General features: G+C 39.0%; 1 protein-coding gene across 1 annotated transcript; it reads left to right on the plus strand.

The window, feature by feature from the left end:
• The first annotated feature begins 15,204 nt into the window (after window positions 1-15,204).
• On the plus strand, window positions 15,205-21,860 carry AGR3 (anterior gradient 3). Its single transcript, XM_010077599.1, has 7 exons — window positions 15,205-15,310; window positions 17,462-17,525; window positions 18,818-18,870; window positions 19,521-19,597; window positions 19,858-19,921; window positions 20,981-21,064; window positions 21,811-21,860. The coding sequence occupies exons 1-7, from the start codon at window positions 15,205-15,207 to the stop codon at window positions 21,858-21,860; spliced, it is 498 nt and encodes a 165-aa protein (XP_010075901.1).
• The last annotated feature ends 542 nt before the right edge of the window (window positions 21,861-22,402 follow it).

Consider the following 22,402-nt stretch of genomic DNA (forward strand, 5'->3'; position numbering starts at 1 on the left):
GATTTTTCATCCCTTAGGAAAAACATGACAGGAAAGACATTTTAAAATTTTTCTCTTTTGTACTATCAAAATTATTAGGAAACTTTGTGGAAAAAAATTATACGCTGTCAAAAGATGGGCTTATGTTTCAGAAGATAAACCATCTCATTTCCAAAAGAAAAAGATCAGTTGAGGTGACAGCATGGCTTCATTAACATAGAGGAGAAAGTTGCCTTTTATTGCAGTGCGATACAGATTTTGTACTTTTTTTTTTTTTAATGAAAGACAAGTACAGAAAATTGTCCCAAAACCTTGGGTAAAGTTGGTATCTAAGATAAACACAAGACCTACATGCTTTCTAATGATCTGTGTTTCCCCATATATCTGGGGATCATGTGTTTTTCTCAAATGTATTTATTTCTGTTTAGTCAATACACCTTGCTGAATACAGAGGAATCTACAGTTAGACAGTCCAAGGCACCTCACTTCACAGAAGAGGCCACTATCCTCAGTATCTGCCATCTGTCAACTGAGAAAGAAGGGATCTCCCAAGGGGGTGACTGAAACGGGAGTCTAGCTTAATCTGTCTTAGCCTAAACAAAGCATCTTCCTCACTAACCACGTAAAGTTAAGAAATGTGAATACCACTTCACAACTTTTAATCTGAACATGTTGGTCTCTCTGTGGGCTGTCTCCAATTTGCAGTGGTGTAAGTTGAGAGAGAAAGTTCATTAATTTCCTCTTCATCATGGAAATGCAACATGGCAGAAGCTGAGCAGAACCCCAGGCTGGTTGCAACCCGAACTTCACCACAAACCACGTTTCCTGAAACACTGCACCAAAATCTTTCAGCCAAATATCAGCTGAAATGCTTACATGTATATGCAACAATAACATTGCTTATCCAAAAAAAGGTGAAAAGATAAAGTCAATGGACTCTTTTACAACATCTTTTGTGCAACATCACCATCATCGATAACAAAGAACTGCCAGGTTATACCTGTCTACTGAGACACCTCACTAATCCAAACAAAAGATCATCCTTTATTCTGAAAAACACATTTATGGGAATGTGCCACAGCTGGAAGTTATTACACAGGCCTTGGAAATTATTGTCAGCAGAATATCAGTTAAACAGGTGTATGGTGATCACTAGGGCACATAATAGACTCATTAAGGTTAGCTTCAGTATCAGTAACACAGCTTTTAGTGTTTCAGTTATCTCGAACTTTGGGACTGAAATCTGTTAAGATTTTTTTTTGAGAACGAACATCATCTATTTTGATATCGAGCATCATCTATTTTGATGTGCACGCTAAGAAAGAATGCAGACATAATGAGATCTTCCAAAGGTGTGACTGGAGAGATATCCAAAGGGACTAACATCAGCAGGTGGGAGCCAATCTCGTAAGGTCTCTTTATCTGGTGCCTCGCATCCAGGTGCCATCTGGCTTCTCCAGATGGTGATTTAGAGTAGACTTAACCTATATGTTTGCAGTCATCTCTGTTCGTCTCCATTGCCTAAAGTGGAGACTAACTGCTTTAGGTTAGGTATAGCCTGAGTGAATACTCCTACACGGAAAAAAAGCAAGAGGCCAGCTCATCCACATCTTATAAAGATTTTTAAAGACAGAAAAGTCATTCCTATAAAAAAATATTTTCACAGAGACTACTGGCAGACATTTCTGCTCAAAGTTTGAGGCCTGTCAATTGGAATAGATCCTGGAAGATAAAGATGTGGATGTAATCATGGGCAGCCCCATAGGATGGATCATACTATGACTGATCATTAGTCACTAATATTAGGAAAAAAAAAAAAAAAAGCTGTAAAAGAGGCAAAGGTGACACTAGGAGGTATCAGACAACATACTTCCAGAGAGACAGAGTAGTTGCACAGGCCCTCGTAGGACCATACCTGTAATATAGTGGTACATTTCTATTCAGGAACACTGAACTCCTGCTAGAATAGGTGCAGAAAAGGGCAATGAGATGTGGTGAATTAAGAAGTTTTCTTGCAACAAGAAACTCAAAATCCCTTCCTTGTTCAGTCCAGCAGAAAGAAGACCAAGCTGAGATAGTATTTCCCTGCAAAAATACTTACGAGAGAGACAGAATCATTTAGGGCAATGCTGGACAAAGAACATTTGATCAGAAGTTATCGAGTGTAAGTTTAGGTTGGTTAAATCAGAGTTTGTCTCAAAGGAGTGAGTTTCAAAGGAAGGCTTGGGAAGGAAGAATGGGCAAAATTCCTACCTAACTTTAATGCATGTTTAAGCAGGATGTTATTATGTGGCTGCCTCCAGGAGTGGAGGACAGCATTCCTACATTTCTGTCTGTCTCCTATTAATCCTTGGCTTTAAAAAAGCAACAGCAAGAAAATATCCTATCTAGAAGCTAATTTGAAGCTAAAGATGTTTCTGTATCAACTATGTAGTCTATAAATGTAACAAGAAAATAGCAAAAGGTTATGTTCGGCCAGATAAAAATATATTCCAACACTGAAAGAGAACTGTTACTCAGTGGAAGCCAGTCTGTGATATTTCACAGTTTTTAATGGCCATGGAGATACAGAAAAGAAACACCAGGATACCAGTCAACATTTCAAGATACTCCCATCGTTTACGTGCACCCTGTTTCCATCTCCGCCCCTCTACTCAAAGTGAAATCGCTTTCAATTAGGGAATGCTAACTTTGTCCTCCTCCTCAGATGTGAATTGTAACAACAGGACGCCATAGGAATCCATAAAAGTTTTGTGGGTTTTTTTTTAATTTCTGATTCAAGTTTTCTGAATATATTAAATATTCAGGTATATTTTGGAGGATAAGATATGTGAAAGCAGCTTTCTCTTTTAGGAATATGAAAATCTGTTGTCACTTATCTTTTTCATTCTGAAAGAAAAGGACTCCACATGACAACAACAGGCTGCAGATGAAGGGATGACAGCTCCATGGATCAACAGCAGTGAACGAGCTCAGACTTAGGCTAATGAGTGAGCACCACTAAAGGGGTTAGCGCAGAAGCCTCAGGCTGCAGCTCTACAAGGTGCTCAGATGAGCAGTTCTACATTGCAATGGACAAAGCTGAAACCTTTCTGTTGGTATAACAGCATGGAATAATCAACTACAGTCCCTTTCCAGCAACTGGCTGTTGAGGATAAACATGGCTTGCACCAGGACAGGTCTTCATCAGAAGAGAAGCTTGTCTGGCTGCTTTGGGAGAATCCTTCCTGGAGACTTGCCAAGGACCTCAATCCCGTATTCTCTGATCCAGTATAGACACTCAAGAATATGCTTAACTTTAAGCGTATGAGTGGTCCTATGGACTTCAATGGGGTTGCTAATGTGCCTAAACTTAAATTTGTATCAAGTGCTGTGCTGGAATGGGGCCAAGCACTCAAAAACTTGCAGGATCAAGGTTTGGCTGAAGAACAGAGAGTAAAAAGGGAGACAAAAGCTGAGAGATACTGAGTTTTTCTCGTGCCCTCTTGCGTCAGTCTTTCACAGAAGCAATCCCTGGGATAAAACCCTTATTACAGTAAAAGTTAAAGGAATACCTGTACAAAAATCTTAAAAACTAAAAGATATTGTAAACACTCTCATTTTACAGCGTACAGTGTCTTTTGATTTTTAGATATTATTACATTTTAAAGCAGATACAGTGATATCACTGCAGGAAAACATCACAGAAACATTGCAGAAACAGGCATCTCTTTCAACAGATGCCTGCTTGACTCACTCTCACAGCTGCAGCAAAGTAGTCCAATGTGTTTCTGGAGAGCATTCTTGCTTGTCAAGTCTTTATTGGGACACTCTGACTGTAGGGGAATGCAGCCGCTTTTCATTTCTTGTGGCAGTCAGAGAGCTTCATTGAATATTTCTGAGCTCTCAATCTCTTCCAAAACACATGCTGAATTTCCTGGCTCTCTTCCTTAAAATCTGGTCCGGGTTTCTACTCCTGTCCCCTCTCAAATTACTTTATGTGTACTTAAATTTAGCAAAAAAAAAAAATCTGATTTATTTTTAAATGGTTTCTCAAGCTTTGTGGCTTTTTATATGCAATCACTTGTATGTTTAAATGGTTTGTATTCTGAACTTATCACTAGAATCCAGCAAAGTTAAAATAAAAACTTTGAAACTTTTGCTATTACTAATGCAACACTGCCAACTAGAGGCCTGGGGAGCAATCAAATTCTTGTCTTATGGACCACATCAATAAACTTAAAGGGTTGTATAACTATAAATACTGAAATTTCGTATTTGCTCTACAGAAATCCCACCCAAAGCCTCCAACTGCAGTCGTGTTTGCATTTAATTTTCTTTAAATTTTGGTACTTCAGGAAGTCATTTACTGAATTCAAACACCACATTGCATCATTCAGAAACTCAAACACAATCAAGTCAGATCTCAAATTACTTCAGGTTCCTCAAAGATTTACTGAGCCATTCTAATAGCTTTTGGAAATATACCTCCACAAGACATTGTAAGTATTAAAAAAAATTAAAATTTATAACTTTGAAGGCAAAATAAATCCTAAGTATAATTTTCTCAGCCCACAATTTAAATAAGACTTTTAAATCTACTGAAATAAACAAATCATGCTCTCTATTTAGGTAGGCTAAAAACTGATTTCTGTAAGTTTTCAGCTTTGTAAGATGATGTACATTTTGAGGAAGAAGATGTTTGTTCACAGTAACACCTGAAATTAGAGAAAACAGGCACTTGACAAGAAAGGCTTAGTTACTGCCCACTGCATGTGATTCCTGACATGCACATGCTTGCTAGATCACTTTATGAGAAGAGACTCAACACAAAGCTATTGACACTGATGCACCATGCACAGACCAGAGCTGCCTGTGCTCCACTTAGTGGCCCCTGCCCTCTTCCCTGCCATGCCTGTAGTAGTGCACAGCAGTGTGCAGCTGCCCAGTGTCTGGCAAGAGGGGGATGGAGCAGTAGGGGACATGTCCTCATGTTAGCCAAGGTCCAACAAAACCTTGGGGAAAGGCTCATTCCAGCTGCTCCCCCATCCCTGCTCTGCCATATCACCAAATCAAATGTAACCCTGTGCATTGGCAGAGTCTGCTGGCAAGGAGAAAACCGAGAGGTCTGAGGATGCACCAAACTTCCAGGCGTATCCGCTGGGCTCCAGACTTAAGCCTGCAGGACATACAGATCTCCTCTTTTCTAATTAAGGACTGCAAACAGAAAAAAACCTGGGGGGCTGTACCTGTACCAGATCCCTTTGGAAAGCTGTTTCCAAGGGACTCTTCTGAGATGGCAAAATAAAAGCAGGCAGGTGGCAACCCTTCATGCTCCTTCACAGCAGTCGGTGATCTGGCAAGCCACGGGCAGGGAGTAACTGTACCCCTCCCCTGGCTGGCAGCGCATGCCCTGGGGTGCACCAGGAGTTTGGGAGGCTAGAATGGCTTCCAGAGCTTCCCCTTGCTATTGCTCTGCATTGATATTCACATGAAGAGATTTCTGGATCTAAATAAACATGGCTTTTCTTTAGCAGAAGACTAGAGGACTGTTTGAAAACTGCACAGCTAGAACCACCACGCAACAGGAAGTTCTGCTGGTAGAAGGGCAAGCTCTGCCTGTCAGAGCTCACACAGCATTAAATAAACATACTGTCCAGAACATTTTGTACTTTTGGACTGAAGGGTGGAACCAACAACATCCAGCACTATTTCTGTTTATTTACCAGAACACATTTGTTCTGTAAAACCTAGCAAAACTTATGAAAAACAATAAAATACATTTTTCCCCTGACAGTCTTCAAAGCTTTACATCTATAAAAATGGGTGGGAAATTTGAGAAGCCTAGAGGGCAGGAAAATAATCTCGTTGAGAAGTGGACGCCAACAGACAGTAGTGACTCACAGAGGCACAGAGCTGCAGAGCAGCTGACAGCAAGATGCCGATTAAGCCTAGAACCAAGTTTCCCAGGGGCTGTACGGTAGGGCAGTTTAAGGTTGGAGACACCAGAGTGTCCCAAAAATGCAGAGAAAACACTTTCAGGTTGGAGGTGACAGTATTGGAATAAGATGAAGGTTTAGAAGTGAAAGCATAGACAGTGGCCTGGGAAGCAGAGACCATCATTTGTATTCAGTATAAACCACTGTAAAAACTAATTCAATAAATGTTTTTCAAGTTATATTATTATGCTTATGTTCCATAACACTGTCTTTACAGGAACACAGAGCTAGAAAAGCACAGTGGTCCAGTGGAAGCAAATCACTGGGACTCAGGAAATACTAGAGTAGTTTGTTCACATGAGCATTACCAAGAGCTCTGCTTTCACGAAGTGGAAAAAAAAAAAAAGTGCATCTGATGTGAATCAGCTTGTAATACCAGAAGTGACACTTCCACAATGGTGACTGTTTTGAAAGACAAGCAGAAACAAAGCAGTGTGTCATATCTAGATTTCCTTAAATGGCTTTATTGAAATGAACCAGAAATTTTCTAATAATGATTTTTGTCTGTTAGTCAAAACCTAAGCCAACGGACACTTGCAGGGTTTTTCCCTTGATTAATTTTTCTCTTTGGCAGTGAAAGCTAATGCTCAGGACTCTGGGCCTAAAGCATAGTTCTCAGTATTTGCTCTTTGATTGCTCCCCGAGGTCCAGACCCACTGCACACCAACTACCTGTGTTAGGACCCAGAAGTACCTCTCACCCATGGAAATCTGTGCTCTGTGAAGCTTTCTCATATTGTTTAGTGTAAAATTTGTTTGGGCATCGTGTCTGTGTAATCTCCTAATTAATTTTATATTGATTTGAAAAGGCACATTGAGCATGCGTAAAAGTCTTTTGCAGAGTTATCAACAGAAGTTGCAGAAATGACGCTGAATTACAGCTGTCACAGGAGCTTTGATCTCATCCCTTGCTCATGCATGAGCTAAGGCAGAGTTGGGCAGAGTAAGAACTTTGTCAGCAACCTCTCTTTCTGGGGAAGCAGACCAACAGCGAGTGTTTCAACGTTCCCAACTGGCCTATGATGATCAGTCTTGCTGCTAGTGCGCGCTGGCTGGAGGTGCCGTGTTTAGGTAAGACAGACTCAAGGACTCCCCAGCTTCTTGTTGTCAACCCTTTTTAATCCTAATGTCCTGTTTCAAGGATTATTATAAGCTGCCTATTTGTAGTCTCCTGAATGGACATTTCCTTTGAGAACCATATTTATGTTCATGTATGTGCTGTTCCAAATTGTGGAGTTACAAGACAGCCTTCTCATCAGGATTTATTCCTCTGTTCTGCAGATATAGCTGGATTTCACTGCCAAGCCTTGTACGTCACTTGCTAGACAGTGTTCAGGTTTGTATATCATTTGAAGGGGTCAAGCACATTGAAAGGAAATATGTGGACACGAAATATTATAATGTCACTGCTGTGGCGGATCAAAGCACAAACTCTAGTAGAAGGTAAAGAAGAATCCCTTTATTGCTCTTTTATGACTACTTCATGTCCCGAAAGTCAAATCAGCATCTTCTTGTTCCCCTACATGTCACATCCTGGAAAGGCACTATAATAACAAATATAACACGCTCCAGGATTCATGCAGCCGGATGTCTCACTGTGATATCTCCCACCTCCTATTCTATTATTCTAGGAAAAAACTGCCTGTATAGATGAGAATTAATTTAGTGCAAAAAGCTTCCTAAATATAGTATCAGTAACATGGGAGTATCAGAAGGGGGGTGGTCAGTAGGTCAAGAGAGGTTCTCCTCCCCCTCTACTCCGCCCTGGTGAGACCGCATCTGGAATATTGTGTCCAGTTCTGGGCCCCTCAGTTCAAGAGGGACAGAGAACTGCTGGAGAGAGTCCAGCGCAGAGCCACAAAGATGATGAAGGGAATGGAGCACCTCCCTTATGAGGAAAGGCTGAGGGAGCTGGGTCTCTTTAGCCTGGAAAAGAGGAGACTGAGGGGTGACCTAATCAATGTTTATGAATATGTAAAGGGTGAGTGTCAGGAGGATGGAGCCAGGCTCTTCTCTGTGACATCCAGTGATAGGACAAGCAGCAATGGGTTCAAGCTGGAACAGAGGAGGTTCCACTTGAATATGAGAAAAAACTTCTTCACGGTGAGGGTGACAGAGCACTGGAACAGGCTGCCCAGAGAGGGTGTGGAGTCTCCTTCTCTGGAGACATTCAAAGGCCGCCTGGATGCGTTCCTGTGTGATCTGATCTAGGGGTTCCTGCTCCAGCAGGGGGATTGGACTAGATGATCTTTCGAGGTCCCTTCCAATCTCTAACATTCTGTGATTCTGTGAAAGAATTGCTATTTAAAAGTTTCCTGCTCAAGGAAACCCACAGATGCAGGCAGAAAGCATATCCTCCAGTGTCATCCTGGTACATACATACCTGGGTACCAGGCTGGGAGGGCAAAACCGTTATGAGAGCCTGTCTGCTTGATGAAGCCCTTTCCCTGACCTGGCCACAGGCAAACATCCTTTGGGACCTTTGCTGAGCTCACTCGGAAATCAGCACAAAGCTGCTCAGTGCTGGTGGCAATGCCTTGGCTGCCTGAAGAGCTTCACTGCCAAAGCGAAGGCAATTAACCACAGTGCCTACATCCTCTTGTGAATCTGGATTTCCCTGTCCTCAGGTCTGCTGGTCTGTGGATTGGTCTCCATGAACAAATTCTTCCCTTCCTTCCTGTTTATTTTATATTTTGTTTTATTTTATTTTATTTTATTTTATTTTATTTTATTTTATTCCAACAGTTAAAATACATGGCAGTACTCATGATGAGCAAGCAGAAACAGCAGCTCAACCCTCATTAGCAGACACCTCTGGCAGAGCGCAACAGCCCCCACAGCAGCTCTTTGGGGGCCACAGCCATATTCCCACTGCCACCAAGGGCTGCTGATGTGCCTACCTGTACTGAAACAGCGTAGTGAGGTAAAGTTTTTGAAACGCCTTGTAGTCACTAGCTTTTATCTGAGCTAACACAGCTCACCTCATTGTTATGACATAATTGTCTGAAGCAAATCCAACTTTCAAGGAAGAAAGCTTTCAGGACGCCAGGATGAAGCAAAACTACTTACATTTACGTCTATATTTTGCCAGAGCAAACTGACCATGCTGACTGTCAAGGAACTTTTCCTTTGTAATATTTAAAAACAAAAAGCTGTCTGGCATTGTGAAGATTTTCTTTTCATAAGGCTTTGAAAAACAGCACTACTGAAAATCTCTACTTACTCCACCATGCGTTTGAGTTACATGTACTCTTAACACATTTATCACTAGCAGGTTCAAAAACAAAGAAGAAAAGTCTACATATAATTGTGACCCAGCTAATATCCTTACAAAGGCATCACAGCAGGTTTTAAAAGCAGAACTAGGAAGTCTCTATGATACCAACTTTCCAAAGTAAAAAGCATCTAAGAGTCAAACATTGCAGCCAAGACCAGGACACCATCATCATTTAATTCATTATAAGTCACATATGCCTGTGCAATTAAAATTGTAAGAATAATGTAGCAGGTGTATATTACAAATGAATTTTCTTGCCATCTTAGTTACTGATGAAGCAAAATAAGCAATGGTATTACCCTCTGCAAGTCCTTGCCATAGTGGTTTTTGGTTCGGTTTTTGGGTTTGGGTTTTTGGTTTGGTTTTTTTTTTTTTGGTGAAGGTAGTTGAGCTTGAGAATTCATCTTATCAGCCTGATATCTTGCCTGATCTTGGCTGGTATCTTCCCTCTGCAAGGCAGGAGAGGTGTTCGCCACAGCATGGTTCACTGGGTAGGGTGAAGAGCAAGGACAGCTTTTATAACTGCTACTTTCCCAAGGCAGATGTGTCCGCCGTGCAGGGCCACAGCTGAGCTCTGCATGAGCAAGTGAGCTGCTGCTGTGGGAAGCTAAGGGACTTCAGTTTCTGCCTGCCCAACGGTGGGTACAAGAGGGGTGGTCATGCTTTGAGGACCTTTATGTCTTGCACAGGACATGCTGCTTCCTCAGGGTGTAATGTACATCAGTGCCCCACCATCCCATTCCAGGGTACCCTAGAACAAAAGAGCGACTGGACACATACTGAGCATAGACGTCCACAGTGACGGGATTAACCCCACTAACATTAGAGTTGAATGTCTCAGTTTACTACAGGTTTCCAGGTTGCTCAAATGCCTCCTGAAAGTCGATTCTCTAGCACAAGTAGTAATCTTTAAAAATCCAGGAGAAAATTTTGACACCATCCAAGCAAAAGGCAAGTGAGTTCCATGGGGCAGACATTTCACTCTTAGCTTTCAGAACAGTGTGGTCCAAGCAAAAACAAGCAACAGCACTATCAAAAATTCATGTCCATCCTGATGCTAGGACCTTTGTGGTACAACAAGGAAAAAGAAGGAAATCTTTTATATAAGAGTAACTCATCACTGAAATCTGAATCTTTCATTCCCTTTTCTTTCCTCTATCAGTGGTGCTAGTGTATTTTTGCTTCTCTTTTTAATCCCAGAGCCTTTCGTCTTACTGTCATAAAGGAGGGAGCTGATACTGCCAGGCTTACAAAACAGGGTCAAGCCATTTTTTTTCTAAAAGTCTGTCCTCTTCACATGCTTTATTGCTGCCTTACTCTGCCTTGTATTTAGCTGATTCTTACATTTCCTAATTTGACCTGGATACGACTGTATACACAGAGTTAGTCCATAGTTATTCGTGCCTTCAAAATGAATCTTTCAAAATGGAAGAAAAAAATGGAAACACCTCCCGCCCACATTACCCTGGAGACTAAGTTGGCCGAGTTCAATGAATGAGAGCACGCTAGTTCAATGAATGAGTGCAGAAACATGTGCTCAGTGCAGAGATTCAATATTTGGCTGGTAAGAGCTGCTGCACAGGTCAGTGATTTGAATGCCAGGCAGAGCAGCTGGTGGCTGGGGTGGAAAGCATCTCTGCTAGCATGAGCTCTCACTTCACAGTTAGTCCAGGTGTGAATACTGAACACGTGCAAAAGAAAGCAGGGACAGAGAGCTGATAAGGTCCCACCTAACAAGCAGTGACTGAATAATTATAGTGAAGGCAGCCAGCTTGGATTATAAAGTATTACAGTAATTTTCTTCCAGTATTAAACCTTGACAAGGTCTATTTGACAAGGACTGCCAGCCTCTCTTGTGGCAAGACGAAAAAAGGCTGAAATTCTGATCTTCAAATACAGAGCACAGAAGACAAATTGCTGAACATTATCCTGCCAAAGGGCATTCACAGGTAGCTAAGCAATAATTTTAATTTATTTGATTGAGTGTCTACCCCTTTACTCCTTACAATAAGAAACCTGTGCAGTGAAGAACACAATATCTCAGGGTTGAAGAACACAGTATCTCAGGGTTGAGCAGTAATATACTTCAATCCTCTTGGAAAATTTCTATATTTCTAGTTACTTAACAATCGTCAATTAGTTGAAGAGTAAGAAGAACTGAAGCTTCAGTGCCTGGAATTTCTACATGAAAAGCCAAAGCTTGGACGGAGAGATATGGATGAATAGCTTGGATGGATGGAGGTTCCTTAAATCATCCCTGGTTTGACTTCAAATAGTCTTTTTTATTTGCTTAAAAATTTAAGTGAATAAATGTAATATAGCCATTTGATTTAAATATCTGCCTACATGTCTTTTGTAACCAACCTACATTCCTTTCTTTTTCAGCCATTCCAGGAACGAAGTGTATTATGTATTTAAATACAATTAGTATACTTTCTTAACTGGAAATGTAAGTTTGAACTCTCTGCTACAAATGTTAAAGATAACTCAGCACTAAAAATAGAGAAACTCCCTTTTTGGTACCAAAATAGTCGATAATACATAACACAAGAACCATGCATCATTAATCTTACACACATTAGTGAAAACAAACATCAGAAGAACAAAGCATCAAAGATAAATAAGAATTCAGACTTTACATGAAAAGGAGGAGGAAAAAGTGTAACCATACAGTCCATATAAACAAATACATGGGAGGGGAACAACCACAAGAGGATTGCTTCTAATTTCCTTGCAAAAGCTATCCAAGGAGGAGGGAAAAGGCGATCAGCTAATTCCTTCTTTGTGTAAAGATGATGAATAAAGGATTTTTCCTGTATTAGCCAAGTTAGGTAAAAATTATATCAAGCATCATGTCCAAAGAATCAGACCCTTTTTTAAACTACAACTCACAAAAGCAATAATCAGATACTCTAAACCATATTCTTTAAATAAGGAATGCCATTGCCTCATCAAAAAAAGAAGTTACTTTTATTTATTAATTACATTCCTCTACACAAAGTAACCCCTGTGTCTTCCTATTAGGTTCATACCTGTCTTCAAGCACCAGTAAACCCAGCCATTCACTGGGAACAAAAGCACCTACAGTTCCACCTTTCACTAGTGGTTTCTTTTTTCACTGGACATCAGCCAGGATGAAACTGTTTGAGGGGGGAAGTAGCAGACACACATAAGCCGCTATTTATTTCCAATCCTCATATAAGACACCTGATACAAGCCAAGTTGAAGAGAAATCCAGGGATTCAGTGTACAAGCATGGGAACTCACAAGAACAAAAGTTGGAGGGATGGCAGAAAAGGAAGAGGGAGGGTGGAAACATGTGAATTTGGTTTTCAGCTAAAAGGTTCCTCTCATTCTTTCCCAGGTGAATGTGCTGTTGTTGCTGCACAGACACCTGGGCAGCTCAGGTGCTCTGTGCTTAAATCACAATTTTTAACTAACCAGTTCCAGAAAAAGGACCTTCTATCAGGAGAATTAGTCGCTGCTGGTAAGCAAGTTTTTCTTATTCTTAACTTTCCTTTAATACAGCAATGACGTTTGGTTGACAAATGCATTACAGGCCTAGTTATACAAAAAAGAGAAATGATAGATGCTTAGAGATTAGCTAGCAAAACATTTGTTCTGACAGAGAAATGAAGGCAATTTATATCGCATTGGCTGTCATTTTTTTCTCTTAATCAATTAACTAGCATTGGAACATGTAACATTAAAAATTCAGAACACTGAATTTAATCTGCCTCCAGCTACAGATCCATAAATTATCCTTCCAAAACCCTACTGGTTTTCAATAGGATGAAAATCAATTATTTAAGCTTCAGATAATTAATTCTGTGACCTGAAGAGACTTACACTTTGACTTTTTCATTAATAGGTCATGAAAGAAAGAACTGATTCACACATTCCATACCTGCTTCACAGAGACATTATCTGGTGTGATTTCGAAGCCATAATTATGTATGTTTAAAGAGCATTTTAGCATGTTAACATAAATGCTAGATTTTATTATTAAGAACTAATAAGTAAACGGATACTAAAGACATTATTTACTTTCACATAAAGTTGCTACAAATACTCATTTGTCAAGAGTATAGTAGCAGGGCTTAATGATCTGCTTGTGCTGACTGAAGTTAGTGGTCTGCACAAACTGGGGAAAATTTGAATGGAATTTTTATTACTAAAAAATCCTTATCTCCCAAACTTAACTAAAAGTTATTGTCTCTCCATAGGAAACACTGGGAAACTTCACATTTCTTTATTAAATGTCCATAATCTCCAATCATCAAATTAATATTCATAATTAGTAAACTCCAAAGGAGACTAATTTCTAAAACTCGGTCAGCAAAGCCTAAGGAGGAACGTATGTGAAACCAAGAACAACTTCAGAGCTGTTATGCCATGTTAATGGGAAAGGGAACTGTTGTGGACAAGACTGAGAAGAAAAATATTATAATTAATGTATTAATTATTTCAGCAACCCAGGGAAATGTCTTCAGAAATATGGCATTCTTACTACGATATCACTTTTTTTTCTAAAATTTTGCACATTTTAACATGTAAATCTTTCTTCAGTTGCTTGAACAGAATGCTTTTCTTGTATTGAGATTGCCAGTTAGTGAAAGTGGCATTTGAATTTATTCACTATGAATTGAACTGTTAACAGTGATGTTAGTAATGTTGAGGAATTCATTAAAGTAAGAATAATAGCTGCTGCACTTTTCAAGCCTCTCTGTCCTAAGAAGCACAAAGCATCTTCTTTTGCCAGCAGTCACTGATGTAATTCCATACTAGATGTCACTTTTATATTCAAGTTTGAAATTTTCTTTATCAATACAGGCAAAAGTGCTTTTTGTTTAAGCCAAAGCACTTTCTCAGGGGATCATCCTGGTAACTCCTAAAGCTCAACCTCTGAAAAGTGGAATCTCCAGCGAGAACTGATAAGCCAGCTGGGTGGTACCCCAGACTACATGCATGATATTTTTTATCTTAGTTCAAATCGTCAGGTATTTACCTGAACACAAGAGCTTCAGTGCTTAAAGATTATTGTACCAGTGAGAAATAAGATGTACTGATTCAAAAAATTTGGCTTTGTAATGCCTTTCCTCAACTGTCACTTTTGCCTCTGACTTTTATCAAGACCAGAAGTTACTGAATTTCTTGTAATGATCTTCACCAGAAAGAGAAGCAAACATCTTCAGAATGCTGAAACAGCCAGGAACACAGATGGATTGTCGTATTAAGCAGGACATGAGATGAAAAACAGTTTTAAAACGCCATGAAGAATGGGGAATTTTTTTGAGTTTTCATTGTGAGAAACATCTGGAAATTTCTTTGACATTTATCTCACAATCTTTAACATGCTGGTTCACAGAATGCACCCTGAAAAAAAAATAATGGTGATTTCAGCATTCTGAAGGGATTTGCTGATTTAAAATATATTATACCTGGAGGAAAATACTTGTCAATTTTCCTGTTTTATTAAGGAAGATACCATGAGACATCTTTTGACCAAAAAAACCTACTGTCCATGAAAAAGATCCCATGCTGTTACATTTCACTGAAATTAAAAAAAAAAACTAACAGGATGAACAACTAGTAGCACTGTGTTGAAATTTTCATGATCAAGAATTGCAACACTGTACTAGTTCATAAGAATTAAATGCTGTGTGACCAGAAATAAACTGAAATGCACTTTGTACCTCTGATCACACTGTAGTGAGAACTGTCCCTTGCAGCCTAATTTTGACAGCTGAAAACGGTGTTGCGTGATAAAATTGATCACCTCCATTTTACACTTTTCTCACACAGAAAGGCATTTCTAGAAATAACCAAATTTGTCTCTGCAGTATATATTGTTAGGATACTACTAACATGTTGATTTACACTGCACCAAGTGACAAATCCATGCGACTAAAGCTGTTGCTTTGTTTTCCAGTTTCCTTGCTGCACTGAAAGGGATCTTCTCAAAGAAGTAATGCTCCATTCACCATTGGCCTTGTCCCTCCTGCTAATTGCAGTCTCTTCCAACCTTGCAATGGCAATCAAAAAGGAAAAAAGAGCACCTCAGACACTGTCAAGAGGTACTGTGTATTTACGTAGTTACCTTCTCATTTTCCCATATAGGTCAGAAAACATTTTTATTTAGAATATATCTGAAAGCACATATAGACTTACTGAGATGTGTTTCTCTAGTGTTAAGTGACACTCTGAGAAGTGCATCTTCTTATTCCATGTTGTTTCACTCCACCAGTTTGTTCTTAAGGATATGGCTGAGGCCTTCATATAGCCTGCGTAATTGATATAACTCAGTCCCAGTAGGAGCCAAAAACCTAATCTGAATCTCTCAAATCAGGATGCACTTGTAGGACTATCAGCAAAAAAAATACTCTTTCATATAACAGATAAAAGACATTTTGTTATGGTAATTTATTTGCTACTGAAACACAGTTCCATAACTTCAGTTGCCATGGAACACTTTTTCTACAGATCCATTTTTATACACAGAACAACAGTTTGAGCTACTGGTGAATTTTTCTGCAAGACTTTCTTTTTTTTATTTTTAGCTTTACATTGGATAGTCACAGTCATGCTTTGCAGTGAATAACTCACTTCCTTGCAGCGCATACATTTCAACCCAGCTGTTGAAAGTTTTTAAGCTTGATTAATCCTTACAAATACAAGCAGAGAAGCAGCTTACTGAGGTCTTTTCTCTTCTCCGTCTTCCCTCTCCTTTTGGTCCTATTCACCCCAAAAAATCTCTGGCTCTCTCTCTGACCTCTTCTGCAAGCTGTGCAAAGACTGCAGACCTCACAGCTCACCTCTGAGGCCTTCCCATAAAAAGCACTGTCAAAGCCCTGCCTGTCACAGAGGTCCCATCTGAGCCCAGTTGCTCAGGGAGCACTTGACAAGGCTCTGCAACATCTGGACTAACCAAAGAGAAATTGCAAATCACTTCTCATAAGTGTTATCCCTGGAGAAACATTATAATCAGTCTGGTACCCATTGACTATCTTGCCTAGATCAGGATTTCTTTTTCCTACTAAGCGTAAATGCATAAAAGATAACAAAATCTCTTCCATTCTGGCAATTTTGAAGAAAAAAAAAAAAAAGCCACAGAAAGCAAGTGTCAGTTTTCTAATTCTGATTTCAGGCCTTTTGGGATGCCTTGAGTGTTTTACCTGTAATTTTCACAGATCAAAGAGGAATACTTAAACCTGCTGCAAAATGACCCTTGCTGACTCCTCTGTGCAGTTACCTACGTCAGCAGCTGACTTTAGCCAGGGTTGGGAACACACTGGTCAACATGCCAGAGTCCCACCATCAACCAGACAGATCTGTAATCAAAATCACTCTCCTGAAAGAAGACATGACGTAGTAGCGTCACAAGCAATTGTCCTCTGAGAATGCCAACAGCAAATCCCTGCATAACCAGGGCAGGTCCAAGCACTGTCCAGACAGCACAGAAGAAATAGATCTTTAACCTGTTCCAGATCCAGAAGCTGTTCTACAGTGCCCATGTATGCTCCATCATGAATGGAGCAACACTGCCTGGGAGGCAGGGATCTACTACACAGGGGCTGGCAGCTTTGGGATCTGAAGGCATAAAACCAATGGGACAATTTGCTTTTTGAAATCAGTGTATCACCAGCTAAAGATGCAATGAGGCTGATGATTCATTAGGATTTTGTTTCAGTGGAGATTTTTATTTAACAGCCATTCTTGTACTAAATTATTTAATTAAATTATGTACTTGCAACATTTATAACCCAAGACTGTTCTAACAACGTTCATATTAAAGTTGATCTTATTTGAGCTGTCATATTTTATTTTTCTCTCTGTCAGCCAACTTTCTCTTTAAGCCCCAGAGTCTACCTGAAATATGGAGCAGACAATATCAAGATATAAAGGATTTGGGTGCGGATTTAGGGACCTCTGAGTATTTAGAAAGATATCTATCAGGTTTGACAAAGGATTTGAGCTGAACACACAACGAGCTGAGGTTTTGGGGGATTTGGGGGCTGTTTGGTTTGGTTGGTTGTTGTTTTGTTTTTTTTTTTTAATCTTCCAGTGCACGTATCAGGAAATGTAGAAATAGTATATGTACAATTTTGGGAGCCTTTGACTAAAAAACACAAATCGTATTTGTGTACAAAAATTGATGAATGTAAAAAATGGAATTTGTTATGAGTCACTTGCCTGGCCACCAGTTAATCCTTTTGTTATATTTCTAGGTTGGGGAGATGAAATTACCTGGGTACAAACTTATGAAGAAGGGCTTTATCAAGCAAAAAAAAGGTGAGAGACTAAAAAGTAGTTTGAAAGACAAAGTTGTTAATCAGCCATGCCTGAATATACTACAATGAAACAGAACAAAAAAAACCACCATGACAGCTGATCTGCAGACCACCCGGTTAAATAAAACACATTTTGTGTCTACAAATAAAAGCCATTGTAGGGGTCTTATGACTCTGAAGAAACATCATAGGTCAATAGGAAAGTCTGCATTTAATGCTGCCATTTCTTTGTCAGAACAGCAGTGTTCTCATTTCAATAAGCAATGATAAGTAGATATTATAATTCAAACTTCTTTTTTTTTTTTTTCTTAATATCACGTAGCTCTGAATACTTCCTTAATCAACAGCTGGAAATCAGTTACATTTACTCTTTCATGGTGATCTGCTGCCTCTGATGTTTTCCCCAAGATTATTAGTTCGCCTATGTACGTGATGTACTCACAGCTTCTCACTGTCCTGGTAGAAATGAAAAGTACAATCTGAATCTTCACTGGGATTCAGCGGAAAGTATATTTGAGAATTCATAACGATACTCATTTAAATCTCTTTTACAGTTCATTTTAGTTCAGAATAGTGTAGCATGAGCTATTGTTAAATTGAAGGTGAATTATTTTTAAAATAAAAGACAATTAATTTAATGTACCCTATACAAAAATGGCTAGGAACTGAATGATTCTTGACAGTGGTGGCAGATCAAACATTAGTAACTGATTTGCTGAACAGTAACAGAAGTTGAAAAAATACAGGAGCAAATGCATAGAATTGTTTTGTGTTTTAACACACCAAAATATAAAATATTGATACTTTATCAAACTATTTACAGGAAAATTTATTTGCTGTATATATTTTCAAGAACACTTCAAAGCATTAAAGTATTTAATTATTATAAACACAATTTTATAAAAATTATTTTATTCCAATTTATACAGATTATTTTTATTTTCTTAATCATGGAGAACTTCACAACTAAGCAGTATTAAATAGCTCTTCAGTTTGATTATTTACTAAATAGGAATGAAATTATGATGACACATGTTTCTTTCTTGTAGAATATCTTACTTTTGAATCCCTATTTAGATACAGAAACTGTATTTCTCTCTTTCTTTTATGAAGGAATTATGTTCTTTTGCTTTGCTCAAAAATGTCTCTAATTCTTTACAGAATGTCTGTATGGTTTTACTGTGGGTTAACATAAGATGAAATACAGTCTACGTTTTCCAGTCTGCTAGTAAAATCAGCCATTTGCATAACTGTCAAATGATCTAACTATGTGTTGTATCATTATTAATAAAGTAACAAGCCACTGATGGTCATTCATCATTTGGAAGACTGTCAATACTGCCAAGGTAATTTTGATTTTTTTGAGTGTCAAAATTTTGTGAATATTTTTATAAGAAACTGCACCTATCTGTATATTTACCTTGCACTTACTGGAAATCATTTAAAGGAATAGGTAAATGAAAATACATTCAATAAGCTAAGAATTTATTCCTGTTATTTACAAAAACTCCACTATGAATATACCCAACAAAGAATATGAAAAATACTCAGTGCTGCTCTCCTGCCATCCCTAATGCAGCACTCATCAGTTTACATTAAGAAACACGGATTTGTTACTTACTCATTGAACAGATTTAATACTGTTTGGCTCTCCTGAGCTGGTAACTAGAGAAGGAGATGAGGACAGGGCTGCTGAATTTGATCCAATAAGAATTTTCTGAGAATAGTGCACTTTTGTCAAGCTGAGACATGGTATCCACTGAGATGGCAGGCTTCATAAATAACAGAAGAGAGCTTACATTTTCATAGCTGGGAGGTTGTACTGCCATGGGACAAAAAACCAGAAAAGCACTGATGCAGTCCTTAAGTGTCTCCTCAGGAATGTGAATCAGCAGAGGCAGGAACAATGTGGCCAGTCTCCAGTCAACGCTGTGCCTAAATGCAGAAGGAAAGGCAGTGTTTGAGATGGACTTCAAAACGATCATGTCTTTTCTAGCACTGAAGAAAGCTTTTGCAGAAAATGATGAGATACAGGAAATGGCCCAAAATAACTTCGTTATGCTGAATATCATGGTATGAAGGGTTTGGGGAGGTTTGACCGGTATCTTTTTTTGGCCTGTGTTTTCTCTTTCTTTGTCTTGTTTTTTCATGTCATTTTAGCTAAATATCTCTGGCATTTCAGTTACATGTAAGTACAGGCATTTGTGCATATGTATACATACAGAAGTAGTACCTTTCGGTTTTGTCCTCTGGTACAAGACTATCCACAGGCAGTACTACTTCACCAAAATTTACAGAAATATTTTAATAATTAGCTTTGATTTCTCTACCAGCATGAAACCACAGATAAAAACCTGTCACCTGATGGACAATACGTGCCTCGAATCATGTTTGTAGGTATGTACAATATTTATGTATCTTCAGAGATGTAATATCTGAATTATGCCAGTGTTCTCCTTTGGGAACATCAAAATGATTCATTTTGCAGAAAGAAAATAGCTCAAAATTTGTCATTACTATAACATTAGTCTAGAACTTGGCAGATCTGAGTTCAGTTCTCCCTCTGTCACAGGCTTTGATCCTCATAAACGTTCTGAGGTTACAGGTATGTTCTCCAGGGTACCTAATTTGTGCTTGGGAGGAAGATGCTTAAATGTTTGTTAGCATCTGGGCTTTTGCTCTCTCCGTGCTTCTTGCTAGTTCTAAGACAAAGTTTACTGAAAACAGTCAAATACCTGGTTGAACACAGATGTCTGCAGTGTGAACATTACCAAAGAGCAAGTCAATAGTCAGTGGCGTCTAAGGAATGATTTATCCCATTGTAAAGCTGACTTCTGGAGAAGATCAAATGAATGACAACCCAGAGTGCCTGTTCCTTTTCACTGACTGTAAAGGAAGCCTAGAGTGACTAGGTCTGTGGTGGCATCCAAAGCTAGGTGAGATGAAGCCCACACTCCGACAGAGAGCAATGTAGTAACAGAAGTCAGTTAACTAACAAGCTTGGAAGGGGAACTAGGAGGAGAGATGTCCATAACTGTTTACTCCTATGATAGAAACATTAAGAATCACAAGATTTTAATTCTGAAGGCTCTAGGTAGGTCATGCTAATATTGCATTATTTACGCATGACTCTCACTATGTGTACATCCAGTCAAAATGACCTCCCCTGATGTAACCCCGAGCTTGTAAAATAGCGTATCCTTCTTTAAACATAAATGAAATCCATGTGTAATCTATCACTTAAAAATAGCTGCATAATATAAAAATGAACATTAGCTTTTGTTTAGGATTTCTCCAAGAGCAGTTGGTTGGAACAGAGCGTAACGGCCTCGTAATTGCCTTGTTGATGAAATCAGAACACCTCAGAAACAGGACTGCCAAAGTAGCGCCACTCACATCACCCTCAGCTGTTGTGGGAATGGTAGACCCAAGTGTTCAATATGATTACTTTTTCAGACCCATCTCTCACAGTAAGAGCTGATATCACAGGAAGATACTCCAACCGGCTTTACACTTATGAACCGCAAGATATACCGTTCTGTAAGTGCCCTCTTTGATGTGTTACTTTGTATTTCCCATTGTAAGCAGCCAGATACACCCTATCCCAATCGTTTGTGCTTAAGAACGCATTAAGATCTCAAAGTAATGAACAAGGACTGTGCTTGAGCCTTTGCAAGAAATCACAATGGTCTAACCTGTTCTAGCAGAACACTTAAGCACACCTATTGTCCCAGGGAATTTGTTGAAACTACTCAGGTAAGACAAGTTGAAAGATCATGGGTGAGAACTTTCGGGATCAAGATCTGAGCAGTTTATTGGAGAACGGGGAAAGTCACTATGCTCAAAGATATCCAACTGCGCAATATAAGCAGCCAGTTGTGGGAGAGAATCAGAAAAGAAATGCTGGTGGTTGCCTAGGTACCACCTAACACCCGTATTTCAGAAGGGAATGTGATTTTTCTGGTTGAGCTAGTCCTTTCTCTATGCCATTTGTCTGACACCAATGCAGTATCTCACCACAAATATGCACTTCACATCTGATGGCCCGGTTTCTTGTTGAGAAGTGAGGGAGTTGAAAGGAGCCTTGTCAAATCCCTTTAAGTTAAACTTTTTACCTTCTGCTTTAGTATCAGTGAAAGAATTTTCACAACAGAAAGCTCTAAAATATAATGTGTGACAATAATTAATTCAGCATGAACAATTTGCTAATCAAACTAGGTGGGTTTTTTAATTTACAAATGCACTTTAAATACTTTTTTTACAATTCTTATTTATTTTTCTTTCAGTAATAGAGAACATGAAGAAAGCACTACGCCTCATTCAGACAGAACTGTAACCAGCAAGAGTGAAATGACCATAGCCTCTACGAGGTGAAGCTGCACTAGGAAACATAACATTTTAAAATATTTTAGTTAACACCTCTGTCTCTACTAGCATTTTGAACTCTCACCAAGCAGCTTTGGTATATCAGATTTCATAAGAAATTTGTATTTACAATTTGAAGAACAAACATTAAAAGACTATCACATCCATTTGGAAAACAAGAAGAGAAATCTATTCAACACTTAGAAATTAGTTGTCTGGATAACTGAAAGTGATGGTTTAAGGTGCAGCAAATATGAGCTGAATTTATCAATTCAACTATGACTTTGTTACGTAAGCTATGACTTCTGATCAAAAGTTACAACCAATCATTTTTATTTCTATTAGCAATTTGTTACGTAAGTTAACAGCTGCATGTCAGCTCCTAATTTTTATTTTTATTGCAAGAATCTTGTAGGTCACCAGTGTAATTCCACTTTATGCACTTATTTCTCATTAAAGGAAAAGAAGCTCTGCTGGCAAATTGGACAGGAAGGCTCTTCCTGTAGATTTTCT

The sequence above is a fragment of the Pterocles gutturalis genome, unplaced genomic scaffold (assembly GCF_000699245.1).
Source record: "Pterocles gutturalis isolate BGI_N339 unplaced genomic scaffold, ASM69924v1 scaffold3888, whole genome shotgun sequence".
Classification (NCBI taxonomy): Eukaryota; Metazoa; Chordata; class Aves; order Pterocliformes; family Pteroclidae; genus Pterocles; species Pterocles gutturalis.

What these genes read in the sequence shown, in the direction of transcription:
- AGR3 (XM_010077599.1), top strand. Translation starts at nt 15,205, where the DNA reads ATGCTCCATTCACCATTGGCCTTGTCCCTCCTGCTAATTGCAGTCTCT. An exon ending in ACCTCAGACACTGTCAAGAG is followed by an intron (nt 15,311 to 17,461) that starts GTACTGTGTATT and finishes TTATATTTCTAG; the next exon opens with GTTGGGGAGATGAAATTACC. An exon ending in CTTTATCAAGCAAAAAAAAG is followed by an intron (nt 17,526 to 18,817) that starts GTGAGAGACTAA and finishes TTATTAATAAAG; the next exon opens with TAACAAGCCACTGATGGTCA.